The sequence below is a fragment of the Hyaloscypha bicolor genome, assembly GCF_002865645.1.
Source record: "Hyaloscypha bicolor E unplaced genomic scaffold K444scaffold_17, whole genome shotgun sequence".
Lineage (NCBI taxonomy): Eukaryota > Fungi > Ascomycota > Leotiomycetes > Helotiales > Hyaloscyphaceae > Hyaloscypha > Hyaloscypha bicolor.
Genome location: NW_020194519.1, coordinates 944,248 through 960,240, shown reverse-complemented (window position 1 = coordinate 960,240; position 15,993 = coordinate 944,248). Strand labels below are relative to the sequence as shown.

The window sequence follows — 15,993 nt, the reverse complement described above, 5'->3', positions numbered from 1 at the left end:
TATATAAATTAAAATTACTAAATATATATAATTATTTATATTTAACTTTCTATATTTCTTTTTTTTAAAAATATATAATAAAAAAGAATTAGAAACTATATTTATATTTCTCTAAAGAACTTCCGGAATTAGTAAATAATAATAAGAAATAAGAATAAGAAATAGAAGCTATTATTAATTACTAATAAAATAGTAAAAATAAAAAGTAATAGTATTTAATTAAATAAAAAGCCTGGCTTAAAAATTATAATATCTAGTTATTTATTTTTCCTAATCTTAAAAATTCCAAGAAATTTCTGAAATTATATAACTAAAACTATAATTTAAAATCTAAAATTATCTTTTAATAATTTCTTAAAATTAAAAAGAATTCTAGATTATTAAGAAAAAGACTACTTAAAAGAAGAAAAAAACCTAAATAACTAAAAAAAGGTCTGGAATAATAATAGAAATATTTTTTCCCTGAATTTTTTTATTTATAAAGGTTTTCCAGGATTTTATTAAAGCTTATAAGAATTATATTTAAATTATTAGAAAAAAGTTTAGAATTAAGAAAGATTTATTATAAGTAAACTAATTATAAATATCTTAAATAAATAAATTCTAATTCCTATAAATTTCTAATTCCTAAAATAAGAATACTAAATACTAGCCCTATTTAGAACTTAGTAAAGAATTAGCTAATATTTTCTAGAATCCGCTTATCTCTTAATAAGATATAATTATACTATAATAATATTAATATTAAGAATATTAAAAGAAATAAATAAGAAACTTATAATAGCTATATATATTTTATAAAAGGCCCGAACTTCTAAAATTAGATTTTAAATAGCTATAAATATTATATTATTAGTATTTAAAATACTAGTAATAAATTACTTAGTAATCTCGGTAATAAGCTTAGTAATAAGATTAATATCTTAAAAATAAATATTATAGTATTTCTTTAAGAAATTAGTAAATACCTAAATATATTAGAAAAAACTTACTTTTAAGATACTAATTCAAATAATATTATTATTTGCCTTATTAAGACAGGAAAAAGAATTCTAAAGCTTATTAGTATTTTTCTAGTTTTTAAAAACCTAATTAATAATATTATTCTTATTAATATAATACTATTTAGGATATATTTTAAGAAATTTCTTAAAAATTATAATAATATCTTTCTAGAACTAGTAAGCCTCTAATAAGTAATAAGAAATCTAAAATTATATTAGCTTTAATAAATATTAAAGCTAAAGAACTTACTAATATATAAAATTTAGAATTCTTATTATAATATTTATAATTCTTCTTATTAGGTACTATAATATATAAGATAAAGAAATTAATAAGTAAATACTTGAAATATTTCAAGTATTTACTAATAATAGGAAAAGAGGCTATAAGATTACCTTTATATTTATTATTATATAAGTAAATAATAAAGCCAGAAAAAGATATTATAGAATTAATTAAAAATAATTAAAGAAGGCTTAGAGAAAAGCAGAAAAAGAGGCTAAAAGATAATAATAGAAAAAGTTATTATATATATAATTATTAGAAAGAAAGAGAATATATAGTAATATAAAAAGATTCTTTTATAAAGATAAAGAACTACCTGGATTAATTATTAGTTTTCGTACTAGTCCTAATTAGAAACTAGTATAACTAATTAATATATATTTCTAGAAGCCCGTAAATAATCTCTAGAATCTCAGAAATATTTATATAAGTTTCTTATATAAATATTTATTAAATTCTTTCTATATAGCTATTTAGATTATTCTAATACAAGATCTAATAAATAGTATTAATTTCATAGAATAGTGCCTTAGTATTTTAGATCGAGCTAATTAGAATACTTAGATCCTAACCAAAATCGCAATTACCGGCTAGCCCCTATATCTGGGGTATAATTACCCTTCTTTCTTACTTACTTAGCTCTAATCTAATTAGACGATTTTTATATCTATTATCCAGATTATATTAGTAAAACTATCTCTCAAGATACTGGAAGTTTACCTCAATTAAATAATTAATTAATTAAATATTTACCAGGATAGATTAATAGATCTTGGGAATAAGATCCTAGGAAGAAGGTATAATTATAATATATATAGGATTATATATAACTTAAGAGTATATAATAAACCTCGGATATTACAGGTATTAATTAGGGAGATTAGAGGCCCTTTGACTTTATAACTAATTACTATTTATATTATAAGTATTAGGCTTATAAATCACTAATTATATATATGTTATCGGGGCCTCTTATTTAGAGGGGGCTTTTCTGGACCTTATAGGAGGAATAGAGATTAGTTCTGTACTGAATTTAATACTATGGTTTCACAACTCACTAATTCATTCTATTGTCTTATTACCTACTAATAAACACCTCACACTTTACTTATCTTTATAAATAAGTACTATAGTAGGGGCTTTGACTTCTCTAGTTACGGGAGTACGGTTATGTAATATCCAGAGCAAATAATTCACATATATATTACCTTGCTCTCTTTCTCTCTTCTTTGGAAATTAATTAACCTTTATACTCTTTATGCTTTAGTCGTATATTATTTAAAGAAAAAGAAGAGAATTTATTATTTATATAACTTTTATATAGATTTCACGTGATAATTAGAAATAATTAACTATATTTAATTATAATTTTTCTAATAATTAATTTTTTTTTGAAAGTTAATAATCAAATTATAATTAATTATTTACTTGATTTAATTAAATATAATTAATTACCTTAATTATTTTTTGACACACTGGCAAGCAATATCTAGATAATGATTTATATGAATATATGCCTATGTCCTCAGGATGACGATCAAGCAGACACTCGTAGGATAATCCAATCCACAGCTTTCTGTTCAATCATTAGAGGATATATGACCATCAAAGCTCACGACCATATCCGAGTATAGTATAGTTTCGGAAGCATCCATATTTGCCCCAGACTTATCGTTCACGCCCTGACTAAAGATAACAAGATCGGGAAACCAAAGACCTCCACTTGAGACGTCGAGTAGGTAGTCAAATTTGGTGGATTCGTCGCCGTTAGTGCTGGTTGTGACTTCTGTTATTTTATTTCGTCAGCTAAGTTCCTGTGACTAGATGTGGAAAATACCTGTGCCGAAGCGGTAGTCCTTCAAGTGGTTTTGTATTTTATCAGGTTTTTGAACATATTCACACCCATTCGCACAAGCTTCCTTGCCGAATTTGTGTTGAAATCGGTGATGACGATCTAGATCGTATTTCCTCCCATAGCTGATAGGGCAATCCATAAAGAACAAGGGAACTAGCGATAGTACACGGCTTGGTGCTCTTTTAATTGGCAAAGGTCATGGAAATAATGAGAACACCTTTTGGATCTGTAAACATATGCCTCTAATGGTGGATCTATGATAATAAGCGAAGAATAGAGAGTTTGTCTCTTAGCAACGGCACAAACAGTGGACGCCGAAGTCGATAGTTGGCCTGAACAGAAGACTCTTTAATGTGCTTCTCACTAACAGGCCATTAAAACTCCTGAGCTTAATATTCTCGTACACATATTTGTACTACAAGGCTAATCATGAACTCCTCCTTGTTCAGATCCTATCGGGTCTGCTCAATTTGATAGTAAGCAAGAGGACAAGCTGTGCTCTACAACTATCTAATATGAAGTGTCAGCAACGAATAGCTGAAGACGTAGAATCGATCCATTGGATACAAAGGCTGTAATGGTGAACCGAGAGCAGTAGGTCAACGCTGCACGCATTCGATGTGACGATTGTGTTCCTCTGTAATATTTGACTTGCCACCCTCTCCTTGCTTCGACGTAATGCTATTTGTAGCGACCGAGGAAAGCCACTCCCCACGTTCGTCTACAGAGAGCGTCGCCATTGAAGCAAGGGAATTGAACAAACTTCTAATGATTAAGGATGAGCAGAAGTAAATATGCTCAAGATACAATTGTGTTCATTGTCGGGGGAGTCATTGTAATCGAGATCAGCCTAGGTTTTGTCCTATCCGGTTCTCGTTATATATATTCATATGCCGCTATCCGATCACTTGCGCATCATATATGTGCAGTGATTTTAGATAAAAACACGCCGAATGGTTGGTGTCAAGAGAGGCTGGCTTCAGGAGCAGTGTTGACGCTCTTTCGGCAAATGGCTATCCGTGTCTTGGGGATTTAACGCGGAAAATGTTAGTCTTGTTTTTGATAATCGCCTGCGTGATAAAAAGGTAGAAATCGGGAGACAGTATATTTTTAGATGCTGAGAAAAACACTAGATTTTAAAGGGAAAGGTAAAAGCACATACCATGCTTTTGCACCTGGTGTGAGATTTGCATATCTCCAGTTGGCTTTGGTATTTGTCTTCGCGTAAGGAGCCCCATTGGGGTCAAAGGGAACCACGATGGCTTGTGTGACAAGCCCATTTTCAGCTTGCTGTTGGAGAGCGGGGAACTCTTGCAACGGCCAGATACCAACTGCGGGTTTGATTAGCTTTAACTTAGCCCGCGGAGGAGTACGAAGATTGCACTCAAAGAGAGGCTGTACTATCTGGAGATTATTTGATTATCTGTCATAGCGTAGAAGTTCCTGAACACGAAAGAGCCATGACCCGGCTCATATAGGAAAAGAAGGTATTTATGGGACCTTGAAAGGGCTCCTTGTTGTTAAACACATTTCCGGCCGCTTTCCAGGCTATATCTGCATTGTATATTGGCTTCAACTAGTTCCAAGCGTTTCGTTGGGAAGGGCATTATTGAACATTACCTAGTAGTTTCCTTGATCAGACTCGGCCCACCACAGTCGGAACGTCATACCCTGTTGTAGAAATAGGAATTCAGGAGCTTGGGGGTCCGAAACTTCGAGTGCTACTGCTGGCCCAAACCGGAGCTGCTTCGGAGAGTCCATTGATACCATACCCGGCGATGGCCTCTGAGCGTAGAAAACAGACATCTCTTTTAATTGTGACGTTGGAACGATTCTGGTCCTCAAGAAGAAGTTCATGGTAAACTTGTCGATGGTCCAGCCATCCATGGAGGCATCTCCGGCACAGCCAATGCACTGAGGAAAGGGCAATAGAGCTCCTTGGTTTGGATTCCGTTTCCGAATAAGTTCCAATCAACTACACATGCAGCAGGCATAGACCCAGTAACACACGTTAATGGCGGCCCAGCGCGTTTGACATGGCGCTGCCCTGCATCTAGATCAACTACATCCCTAGATAGCATACGAGCCAGCTCGGGGTCGTTCCAGGAGAACTCTTTGTCAAGATTTTGATATAGAAGGCTTGAAACTTTCCTGGCAGTAACATGATCCAACCTGTTTATAGTAAACTCAAAGCTCTTATCTCTTTTAATAATATACGACTTATTTAGTTATATAGTATTGAATCTAGATTTAGAAGCACAAATAATTAGCATACCTAGATGCGAACTATTACTCGAGGCTTCGGATATAGGAGGGCCTTGTTATAATATATATAGTTTATACTCCTTTCCGTAATATATTAAGATTATTATATAATACTCAAGTATATAGGAAGAAGCTTTAGCCTCGACTTTTATACCGAGTATATTCTTTTCGAAAAGAAAAATAATAAAAAAGAAGTTAGCTATCGAGGCCTTTATTACATAATCCTAGTTTATAAATTGGAATAGTAGGATATTTGACTTACTTCTTTTGTTTTCTTTTGTTTTCAGGGACATGATTTCATGTTTTTTTGGTTTTTTCTTCAAAGTCTGTGTTTGTATCTTTGCGGGCAAGCAGCTAGGGGCATCTGCAGCTACCGTCTAGCGCTGCTTCGCTATTGCATTTTTCCAGGCAAGACAGAAACCGTCTAGTCTTGCAATTAATGAGAGCTGGTCACGAGACAAGGAAGTCAGTCTCGGCTGCTCTAGATTGAGAGTTTTTCTGGGAGAGGACGTTAGCGATAGAGCTAGGATAAGTTTATTTTAGGAAATTGCTTAGGGCCTCGACAATAGCGCCAGCTTTTGTTCGGAAAATAACCTTACAGTGAATTATATACTGCTTGGGAATGCAAGTCTCTTGAGCCCCCCGAATTGATTAAGCGAAAAGGTGGTACTTTAAGCGAGACAAGGCCTTGTTCTAGGGGCGTAGACGCTAAAATTTAGTGATGTAACTACCCTGACTCGGGTGTTTATTTACTTCAACTGCCTTGGCGAGATCGCGTCTCCCAAACGCGACTCGACCTGAAAATCTCAACACTTGCACCCATTATCAGAAATCAACGATACAATCATGGCTTCGCCACACCGCCCACCTCTTGGTGTGATTACTAGCAATTCGATCATCGCTCCGCCCGCAGCCTCTACCCTCTCCAAACCTGCATCCAACAAGCGCAAAGCCCCCACCGAGAAGCCGAAATACGACATCGACGATGACATCTGCCAAAGCGTCACCATCTCCTGCACCGCAGTCCGGAACAAGATCAAACAGTTTGTCGATAGCGGAGAGATGAAAGTCGGAGAGTTCCAGAAGGCGATTGGAGCGAGTAGCAGCACATACAGTTCGTTCATGAAGAAGACGGGCACGATGGATGGTGCAGGCTCAAGCGTCTACCGCAACGCATTTGCCTTCTTCAAACTGCGGGAACTTAATGGGGAGAATCGGAAGAAGAAGGTTAAGGCTGGAGGGGATGGGGAGAGTAAGAAGAAAGAGGCAGAAGGGGAAGATTTCAAGGGCTTGATATTGGAAGGCGAGGAAGAGGGCGAGGTCCCTGTTTTCGATAGCTGTGAGGAGGTGAGGAGGAAGATCAATCAGTATCTCTCGAAGAGCGGGATGAGTAAAGCTGCTTTTGGGCGGGAGATTGGCAAGTTATTTGGGGGAGAGGAGGAGAAGAAGATTAGTGGGGGGTCGGTGACGCAGTTTTTGGCAAAGAGAGGCCCGATGGCGGGGAACACGACCGGTGTTTATTATGGTGCTTATGTCTTCTTTGAGAAGATTAGGGTGAGGGATGGGAAGCCGATGACGGAGCATAGAGAGGTTATGGAGGATGTCTGGGATGGGTGTGATCTGAGGTTCTGGAGAAAGGAGGGAGTTGATCGGAGCAAGGTCATTGATCGGATAGAGTACATTACTCTTGTTGGTGGACCGGATGTATATCAAGATGAGTACGGTAAACCTGTTATGGGTTGGTAGATTCGGTTCATTGGGGTGTTGGAGACTTTTTCTTGCTTCTGGTGCTGGGCTAGCTTCTGAACGGCTGAGACAGATTGTACGATATTGTAATATCTCACTTCCCTTTGCATTGTTTGATCATTGTTTCTTGCGTTTCGACGAGATGTGCGATCATTCCGCTTCCTGCCTCTGTCCTTTCAAATATATGACCTTGCAAGTGCTGCCGTCTCCAGGACACGAAGCAAGACGCGTTCCCGGAAATGAGGAGAGGCTGAATGAAAATGGGACTGGGGAAAGGGAGTATCAAGTGCCTGACGAGCAGAACCTAAGAGGCAATGTTGCGAACAATGGGATCCCTCTCGGGTAGCTCCAGGGGCGTCAGAAATTACTTCCTCGGTAGTCACAAGCAGAAAAAGCAGCTTTTTTCGGCATTCGGTGAGTTTCGTGAAACGTAGGTCATCCTGGATAAGAATACGGACACAACACTGACTGCAAAGTGTGCCAGAGTACGTACATAAACATATGCGATTCATTGGCAATACTTCAGTGGCGCCAATATACAAAATTCGTGGTTAGTGGCTCAATTGGGTAGCAGCGACGAGTCTGATGCAGGCTCAACGATGCACCCTGATCCTCGTAACGCCAGTCCGAGAAATCTGTATGCCGAATTGCCGATTGAGACAAACGAGCCGCAGCCGCTTCCAAAGCAACAGTATGTCGTGCTTGGAATCTTGGGGACCAAGAAAGGCTTCTCGAAGAAGTGATGGTCTATATAGATGGACCAGCAAAGTCAACGCACTTGTATAGTGGAACACGACATCTTTTCAGGGTCCCCATTTTGAGGGAAATGACGAGCTTTTGGTTGCATAAGGTAGTTCATTACGCATAAAGCTCGTGGCCACAGGTTGCTGATCTCGGTAGTGCGACATAAAAGACGGGTACACGTTCGAGTTGATAATAGCTCTGAGGATAAAGCCAGCCTCAATTCCTTATTTACTAACATAATGAAAATGGCCAAACTACCACTATTTGAGACATATGTTGGAGCTCGGCAGAACAACGGCACGGGTGCTAAATTTCAAGCTACCAAGACTTTTTCCAGCCCCATCACATCTGAGGTTCTTCGTCGCCGAACTGTATTTCGCGTATTATAACTGGCTTGGCTTAGTCAAAAGGCCTGATGCAAATGAGGAAACGGCGTGGTGTGAATGGTTGCAGCAGAACCTCAATGGTGTCATTAGGAAACCACCGGATCTCTATGGGAACCACGACGCTCCGTCAGATCCTCCACCAGCTCCATCTGCAGGGCAGTACTCGATCGAGGTCATTGTGGGTTGGTCCCGACGCAGAATCCTGGTAATTGTGGCTATATCCTTCATCCTGTTTCTCACCTGCACTACGGCGTTTGTAATCCCTTGCTCATTCCATCTCGGAGCCCATCACAGCAATGTAGGAGCGTGATTTAGCATTGTTTCGTATTTTGCTGGACTGGCAGGAGGTGAGTTCTCTGTCCGATGCTTGATCCCCATGCTAACAGTTGTGCTTTCCAGCTTCTGTTGCTCTCGTTGGCTTCTTTGGTGGCAGTCTGGCGTAGAAGTGAGAGGTGTTATTTTCGAAATGTGTTTGTACTGGCTATTTTTTCTGGCGTCATGACTAGCTTTTCGTTGCTTTTAGTGCTGGGATAGCCTCTGAACATTGATGTGAGCACAAGCATCAACCATAAGAGAATATAAAACATTGCAAGCAAACTCACCTCCTACAAGTCCAGCAAAGTATGCAGCAGTACTAAACACCTCAGAACGAGACCATTGCCGAGTAGATGGTGGCGGTAGCGGCCGCAGAACTAATGTCTAACCAGTTGGATATCAAGTCGCTTCATTACAATGATCCATCTCTGTCTAGAACAATTTCAGAGTGCATTCCGTCCAACGATCTTTATGCCACTCTTTCGTGTCGTAGTCCTCTTCCTTGCAATTAAACCGAAGTCGGTGGATAGGATGCCGATATGCCGGTGAAATATCCAACTTCCGCGCTGCAGGGATTTTGCAGAGATTATAGCATGCCAGCTTCACAAGTCCGATCCGTTTGAAGCTGTCAGGATCCTGCATTTTCTCGAGAAGGAGCGCATAGACAAGTCGACGACCCCGAATTTCCTTGCTGATCTGGAACATAAGCAGTTCCTTCCATACATGATCAAGCTGATCTGGTTGGCTAAGATAGGCATAGATTTGCTCAGGCATAGCCTGATCGAGAAGAATATTTTTGATGAAGGGGCCATCTGGGCCATCGGCTTCTGGAGATAGTTTGACCGTCGAAATCCACAGTTTTCGGCAGTGTCCAGAAACTTCAATGAAAGACCCTTCCAAGGTATCGATGTACGGATTATCACTATTGTGGAGGAGGTGAGTGTTGACGAGGCAAGGCCCATAATAATTCTCCCAGTGATCAATCTCATATCGGGCTTCTTCCAAAACGGCTTGCTTGAAAACGTACTGGTTAAACAGGTACGAGTCGACTTCAAGAGGTCCATTCACAGCTGCCCAGCTCCAGCTCGGGGCTCGGTACTTCAAAGGAGGATCGTATTCCCTTGCAGTTAGAGTTCTTGCGGCCTTCTGGGCGATTATTGACCGCCGCGCAGGGGCAAGTCTGTTCCATGCCAAGCCGCGGAACAGATCGTGCTCCCAAAGACCGGCCATATATTGGCCGAGTTCTGGTCTGCTGAATGCACCTGCCAAGCCTGCTATCGCAGCGAGCTTGTCAGAAGCTCGTGTCAGGCGGCGGTTAGAAAATTCAGAAACACAGCCGCACCAAGCCTGCGCAGCTCTTTCGATGTCGCGTGTTGGATTGACGGCAGCGGGTTCTGTTTGATGAATACATCGCCCGATCTTGTGGCTCCAACTGTCCCACCAGACTATATCGCTCCGAAGATCCCGAATATATCCTTCCGCCCATCGAGCGTTCCTGCAATGCCACACCACCTGGCTCTGGGTAAAATGAATGACTCGTGGTGACAGTAAACGTTCCTGCAGTGTCCAGGCACGCTTGCCAATGCACGAGTTGTGGTCGAGATCATCATCTCCTGGTAGAGGCTGTCGAAGGACATAGAGTTCGCCGTCTTCACCAGGAATTGGAGGCGAGTAATGATGGCGACGGGAGCCCAAGAATCCAACATGACAGTTTATAGCATCGGCGATGGCGAGTGTCACAGTTGCACTCTCGTAGTATCCTGCCATCCGGCCTGCTTCATGCCTCCAGTCCTGCAAGTCTTGCTGTATTATACAGAGACTGTCAATCCAAAGGTACTCGTACCCAAGGCGCCGTGTGAAAGATATGGCGTCGCGGAAATTCAGGGGTAATTGGGATAGTTCAAGACCCAAGGTCTTCCGCTCGGTAATATTTTGTGTGGTCGTCGAGAACGTATCCTCAGTTGAGCCCCAACAATGGCTGAGTGCAACATAGGACCCCACTAAGCGCTCACTTTCGACGATCTTGGGATTCTCCGTCCGAACGTCGATGACTCGTGTGGGCAGCGGTCGTGACTTCTGTTCTTTACAAGGGGAATGACGGCGACAACACAGAAGCCAATCCTTCACCACTCCGACAGTTGCTTCCGAGAGCGGATCAGAGTTTACTATCCGAGGTAGATAGCTAGTTACAAGCATCCCGGTATGAGGCTCGGGGTGTTTTCCGTTGAAGACACCCAATCCGTCACCTGTGGGTTCTTTCTTGAGTTTGCAAATGTCGTACACTACTAGAGATGGCTGGCCCTTGCCAAGCGAGAGCCCCACTCGTGTTGGTCGGGAATAATCAGACCATTTAGCATTATTGATTGTGCGCAATGAAACTATCATATCGACCTTGTTTTGGACACAAGCCTCCGAGATTTTCAAACTCATGTGGCTTGTCAAGAAGCGACAAAGGTCACAAGGGCTCCTCCGTTTGGCAGCTTTGACCATGTCACTGACTCTGCGAGTATAGATAATTTCATGGACTTCATAGAGTGTTGAACTTCTCCGAGGGATTCGGAATGAAGCGCAGTATTTGCAAAGAGTTGTCGATGTGCCAGACTTGGTGGCCGTTGTCCGGCACCGGGTGGACCGCCGAAGAGGAACGTCGACTCCTGGGTCGTCTTCATGATGACGCTTCATGTCTTGAGGCTTGCGCTGTATGTGGAAGAGATAGAATGATGAAGGTGGTCGGACGTGCAAGTGTGAAAAGGATACGAATTGTCTGTCAAAATTGACTTGCAGCCTCGCGAAGCTGCGGCTGCCTATTTAGATGTGCACGTGGTCAAGCCTCGCTTCCATAATTGGCAGGGTGCAGCTGAAGCTGGCGACGTACAGAACCCAAGAACAGAAGGTGAAAGTGCTCTGACCTTCGAGTACTTCCTCATATTGTTCCACGCACAAAGATCAGGAACAAGAGTCTAGGATGTGCGTCAGGAGGCGGGAAGTGGAAGAATAGACTGCACTTGCAGTATTTGTCTCAGAGAAATTTTAGGTTTCTGGAGAGCGGACACATTCAAACAATCCAATATTCTCATCTCAAAATTACAATAATCTAACCAAGGTGCAAGCACTTAAACCCAACCAGCGCTTCACCCCCCAAACTCCATGCACATAAGCAGAGAGCACCTCACTCATTAAAAGGCCCAAACAGAGACTCTATAGATCCTCTATGCTGCACTAGCAAGGATCATCTCTGCCCTTCCCACACCTTTCAGACAAGGGGGGAAAGTTACGCCATCCGATCAACAAGCTCATACCTCTCCTTCGCACTAATCCGCCTCCAAAGCCCTCTCTTCCCTTTACCCCCAATGCCACGCATAACCCACATACTCCACAGACTCCAAAGACACAAACCGACCACACCCGCTATCGCAAATCCAGCAACAGTAAGCAACACCCAGTGCTTCCCCATCCAGAAAATTGTCTGCGCGTCCTTGCCATGCCAACTGCTGCCGCGAGAGATGTTGAAGAAGCTCCACTTGAACCCTTTGTACTCGTCCGGCATCAAAATGCGTACATGTTCCTCAGCTGGTCGCGGGACATCCATGTATTCTTTCCAGATGACCGAGAGGAAGAGCGGGCCCGTAGAGTACATGACCGTGATGTACGGCATGACCCAATGTCTGTTGTACCCGGACAGCGATTCAATAACGCGGAGAAAGAACGGATGTTGAGGCACCGAGCCCATGGCGTCGTTACTTATGCCTGTTGGAACGGTACGCCGTACCCATGCTGGGTACGAGAGCAGAGGGTCGAGGCGCCTGTTGCAGCCATCGTCGAGATCGATGTATATGCCGCCGTAGAAGGCGAGCACGAAGTACCGGATGGCGTCGGCGCGTTGGATGGGGAAGCGGTAGCTGTCGAAGGTGGAGAGGAACCAGGGGTACTCTGCGCTGATGAACTCGCGGGAGAGGTCGTCGGTCCAGAGCTATTTCTTGTCAGCGCAATTCTTATTTTTCAATACAAGACCCAATCCTGGACTTGGATGGGAACGGAAATGTACCTTGTACTCGTAATCATCATGCAAGTCTATACAACTCTGCTGCCCAGCCTTCCATTGTGCGGGAATACTCTCGTTTATGTAGGTCTGATGTATGATCTTTGGGATCAACTGTGTTCGATTATCGATAAGCTCTGAACCCGGGGCGGGGATTTCCGCGCGGTGGATGGCATCGCTGGAGCCGTCTTCGAAGAGGAGGCCGATGAGGGTGGAGAAGGCGTTGAGGAGGAAGCCGATCACGAGGAGGTTGATGACGAGGAAGATGATGGTGCCGCGGCGCATCTTGGAGATTTTCCCAGCAGCGAGGGTGAGGGGAGATAGTATACAAGAGGGGGGATGTCGTAGGTTAGGTCTGCATCGAGGTCGAGGATGTATATACAAATGTCGAAGGGATGCGCGTCGGCCAAGCTGCCAAGGAAGCCCAATGCTCACTGCCACAAATTTCACAGCCGTTAAAATGTGCAAAGGAGCGTCGTCGGGTCAATCGCAAGCCGCACGTTGGAAAGAAGAAAAGGATCGTAGAGAGGAGAAGAAGGAATTTAGGAGGTTGGAGAAGAGGTGAGGTGAGGCGAGGTGAGGTTGAAATGAAGAGGCAAGGGCACGCGCGAGAATAAATTCTCTTATCGGTCAAGGCGGGCCTCCGTTTTTCATGTCAAATCTCCAGGGGTTTCAATTCGGCTCCGAGTTCTTGACACGCCGGGGCCGCGATCGAGTCCGTCTCCGCTTTCTTGCTGCGCCAGCGAGTAAATCCATTTACTATGTAAGCACGCACTCCATACCGCATCCAGAATGGGACGGAAGTTGTCAACCGGTTAGCAGGGCATCTCACTGGCCCATCATCGTCGCAAACCGAGCGCCGAGGGAGCCGTCTCTGCTTGACGTGATTCTGAGGCGTGGGCGTCAGACGAGGGAGAGGCCATTGGAGTGTGCAAAAGCAGACGCGTGGCCAAGCCTCAGGACTTGAGGGTCTGATTGTCGTGTTTATGCTTGTTTGACTTTCTGCAGTAGTATGTCGTACGTAGCACCGGATGGAGGGGCAGCAATGCGGGACGATCCCACCTTTTTGGAGCCAGTGGAGGGGTTCCAGTGACATTCCCAGTTGAGTGTAATCAGATGGACCGATTGATTCCGAGTATCTGGCTCTGGTGCGAAGCTTTGAGGCTTTCAGGTTTATGCATGATTCGTCTGCTGAGCTGATGCCCGGCAAGTTCGGATGAGCACAAAGCTTCAAGGCCCTCCCTTGTCATTCATTGCATCCCCTTCTGCAGGAGCCTGGAACAAACTTTGAGCTTTCCACAGCCTGAAAAGTGGGCTTCGCATTGGAAGGCGGAATAGCGAATGCGAGGTTGTCCGACGCTTAGTGGCGGTGATGATGAGAGTGAGCTTATTATCCTAGTATGAGTTGGCAGATGTGATTCCAAACTCAGCTCTAAGGATACCCACGTGGAAGTCACAGATACTTATAGATTCTTATCTTTCTGGACGCCAGCTTCACAAGTTTTGGAAGGCAAGAGAGAGTCGCTCGCGATGGATGCAGCATCAAAAACGTGAGCCAATTCCTCTACACTGCTCGTTTCAAGCTCATGAACTTCACGAGTTTCACACTTTCATCTTGATATTTTTTGTCTAGCCAGTATCAGCCTATTTACTAAGTCGCTGCTCTATTTAACGGAGAGAATCTTGTTTGAAGTGTAAGAATTTTCTCACACCTATATGCGTTATGTTCTGTTGTAATCCCTACACCTAGAGTCACCACAGCAAGACACAAATTCCTCGCAAGAGATCCTTTTCTAAAAACTCATTTCCTATTGCATTACCAAGCATTTCCGAGCATAATCCTCAATGACGTCTCAATTCTCCTTTGCGTCTCTCTCCTCCGTTCACATTTCCATCAAACACAGATACGTCCGTAGTTTCGGGCGTTTGCCTCCCTGTTCACTAATCACCCCTCCAACATTTCCCCAATCCAGTATCTCCGGCCTCTCAACAACATCCAATCCCCATCCCCCGACAGGCTAAACTCCGAAGCAATGTTCCGAAACGGAAAGGTTGTGGCTGTCTTCGCATACCCTCCTGTACAACTCTGGATTTACATGGCAGACGGATATACAGAATTGCCTCAGGAGCAGCAAGCTCGACGCCGCACAGCGTCAATAATGACCAGGCAACGATTTATAAGCGGGTTGAAGTGAATGGAGATGCAGAGCTATCGCCGGTGTGGATTGGATATATAAGAGGTAGCTCAAGGTGAACTGTGAACTCAATTGCAACAACACAAAACAACACTTTCTTAAGCACATTCCATAACTTGTCTCATCTCATCACCACCTTCACATAAAACCACAAACCCCCAACCCGAACAGACTCACATCATGTCTCGCACAATAGTCGTCACCGGCGCAGCCAGAGGTTTGGGAGTGCGTCCCCATGTCAACACCCTGACTACCCTGCTTCCTCGCTGACACTGTACTCGTAGCTGGAATGGGTGAAACAGCTCACCCAAGACCCCCAAAACCTCGTGATAGCAGTCGTCCGAGACCCGTCCAAAGCAACTCAACTCCAACCACTTCTCGGACCACGTGTCGTCGCAGTAAAAGCTGATCTCGGAGCCTTCGACTCCTTCCCCGTTGTCGCTGAAGAAATCTCTAAAGTCGGAGGAGGCAAAATCGACGTCCTGATTAAGTAAGTTTTCGTTTTGATGAAGAGAATATGGAAAATGCTAACACAAAAACAGCAACGCAGGAATCATGACCGGCGCCGGCGCCTCCTTCGACCAAGGAATCTCGCACTCGACACCCCAGGAATGGGACGAGCAGTTCCGCATCAACGTCACGGCGCAAGTCTTCTTCACGCTCGCCCTCCTCCCCCTCCTATCCAACGGTACCGAGAAGAAGGTCGTCAATCTCGCTTCCATGCTCGGTGATATCAAGTACTCAGAGGAGAATCCGCATCTGAATTTTGCGAGTTATTCCGTGACGAAGGCCGGCATCACGATGGCTAGTCTTAAATTCCACAATGAGTATGCTTTCACCAGCATGAGAAATGAACTGTACTGACGGAAGTAGGTTTAAGGAGAGAGGGTTCACGTTTTTGGCACTGAATCCAGGGTGGGCGAATACTGATCTTGCTGGTGAGGGGATGGGTGCTTATGTGAGTTACTCCGGTGCAAGTTTGAGAAGCAAGAAACGTTCTGATATTTGTTGATAGGCGCCACTGCAGCCTGAAGAATCGATCAGACGATGTCTGAGCTTTGTGAATCGGGCTACAACTGCGGAGAGTGGAAAGTTCTGGAGTCTTGATGGACTGAAGGATGCTGTGACGCAGTGAGGCGTGAATGAAGGAAGCTGCCC

The 15,993-nt window shown here is 43.3% G+C and overlaps 4 protein-coding genes across 4 annotated transcripts; 2 read left to right on the top strand and 2 right to left on the bottom strand.

The window, feature by feature from the left end:
* Positions 1 to 6,181: 6,181 nt before the first annotated feature.
* On the top strand, positions 6,182 to 7,264 carry K444DRAFT_608472 (uncharacterized protein). The gene has a single exon (XM_024879395.1). The coding sequence runs from the start codon at positions 6,257 to 6,259 to the stop codon at positions 7,154 to 7,156; it is 900 nt and encodes a 299-aa protein (XP_024741700.1). The 5' UTR covers positions 6,182 to 6,256; the 3' UTR covers positions 7,157 to 7,264.
* A 1,518-nt stretch (positions 7,265 to 8,782) lies between these two features.
* On the bottom strand, positions 8,783 to 11,359 carry K444DRAFT_205898 (HET-domain-containing protein). Its single transcript, XM_024871042.1, has 2 exons — positions 8,889 to 11,359; positions 8,783 to 8,823 (listed from the first exon to the last, which is right to left on the bottom strand). Exon 1 carries the CDS (start codon positions 11,281 to 11,283, stop codon positions 9,034 to 9,036), a length of 2,250 nt encoding a protein of 749 aa, XP_024741699.1. The 5' UTR covers positions 11,284 to 11,359; the 3' UTR covers positions 8,783 to 8,823; positions 8,889 to 9,033.
* A 513-nt stretch (positions 11,360 to 11,872) lies between these two features.
* On the bottom strand, positions 11,873 to 12,925 carry K444DRAFT_640572 (glycosyltransferase family 32 protein; the record flags this gene model as incomplete). The annotated part of the gene is made up of 2 exons (XM_024884510.1): positions 11,873 to 12,571; positions 12,647 to 12,925. 2 exons carry the CDS (start codon positions 12,923 to 12,925, stop codon positions 11,873 to 11,875), a joined length of 978 nt encoding a protein of 325 aa, XP_024741698.1.
* A 2,090-nt stretch (positions 12,926 to 15,015) lies between these two features.
* Positions 15,016 to 15,847, top strand: K444DRAFT_520440 (NAD(P)-binding protein; the record flags this gene model as incomplete). The annotated part of the gene is made up of 4 exons (XM_024874046.1): positions 15,016 to 15,060; positions 15,120 to 15,325; positions 15,378 to 15,662; positions 15,709 to 15,847. The coding sequence occupies 4 exons, from the start codon at positions 15,016 to 15,018 to the stop codon at positions 15,845 to 15,847; spliced, it is 675 nt and encodes a 224-aa protein (XP_024741697.1).
* Positions 15,848 to 15,993: the final 146 nt, after the last annotated feature.

What these genes read in the sequence shown, in the direction of transcription:
- K444DRAFT_608472 (XM_024879395.1), top strand. Translation starts at nt 6,257, where the DNA reads ATGGCTTCGCCACACCGCCCACCTCTTGGTGTGATTACTAGCAATTCG.
- K444DRAFT_205898 (XM_024871042.1), bottom strand. Translation starts at nt 11,283, where the DNA reads ATGAAGCGTCATCATGAAGACGACCCAGGAGTCGACGTTCCTCTTCGG.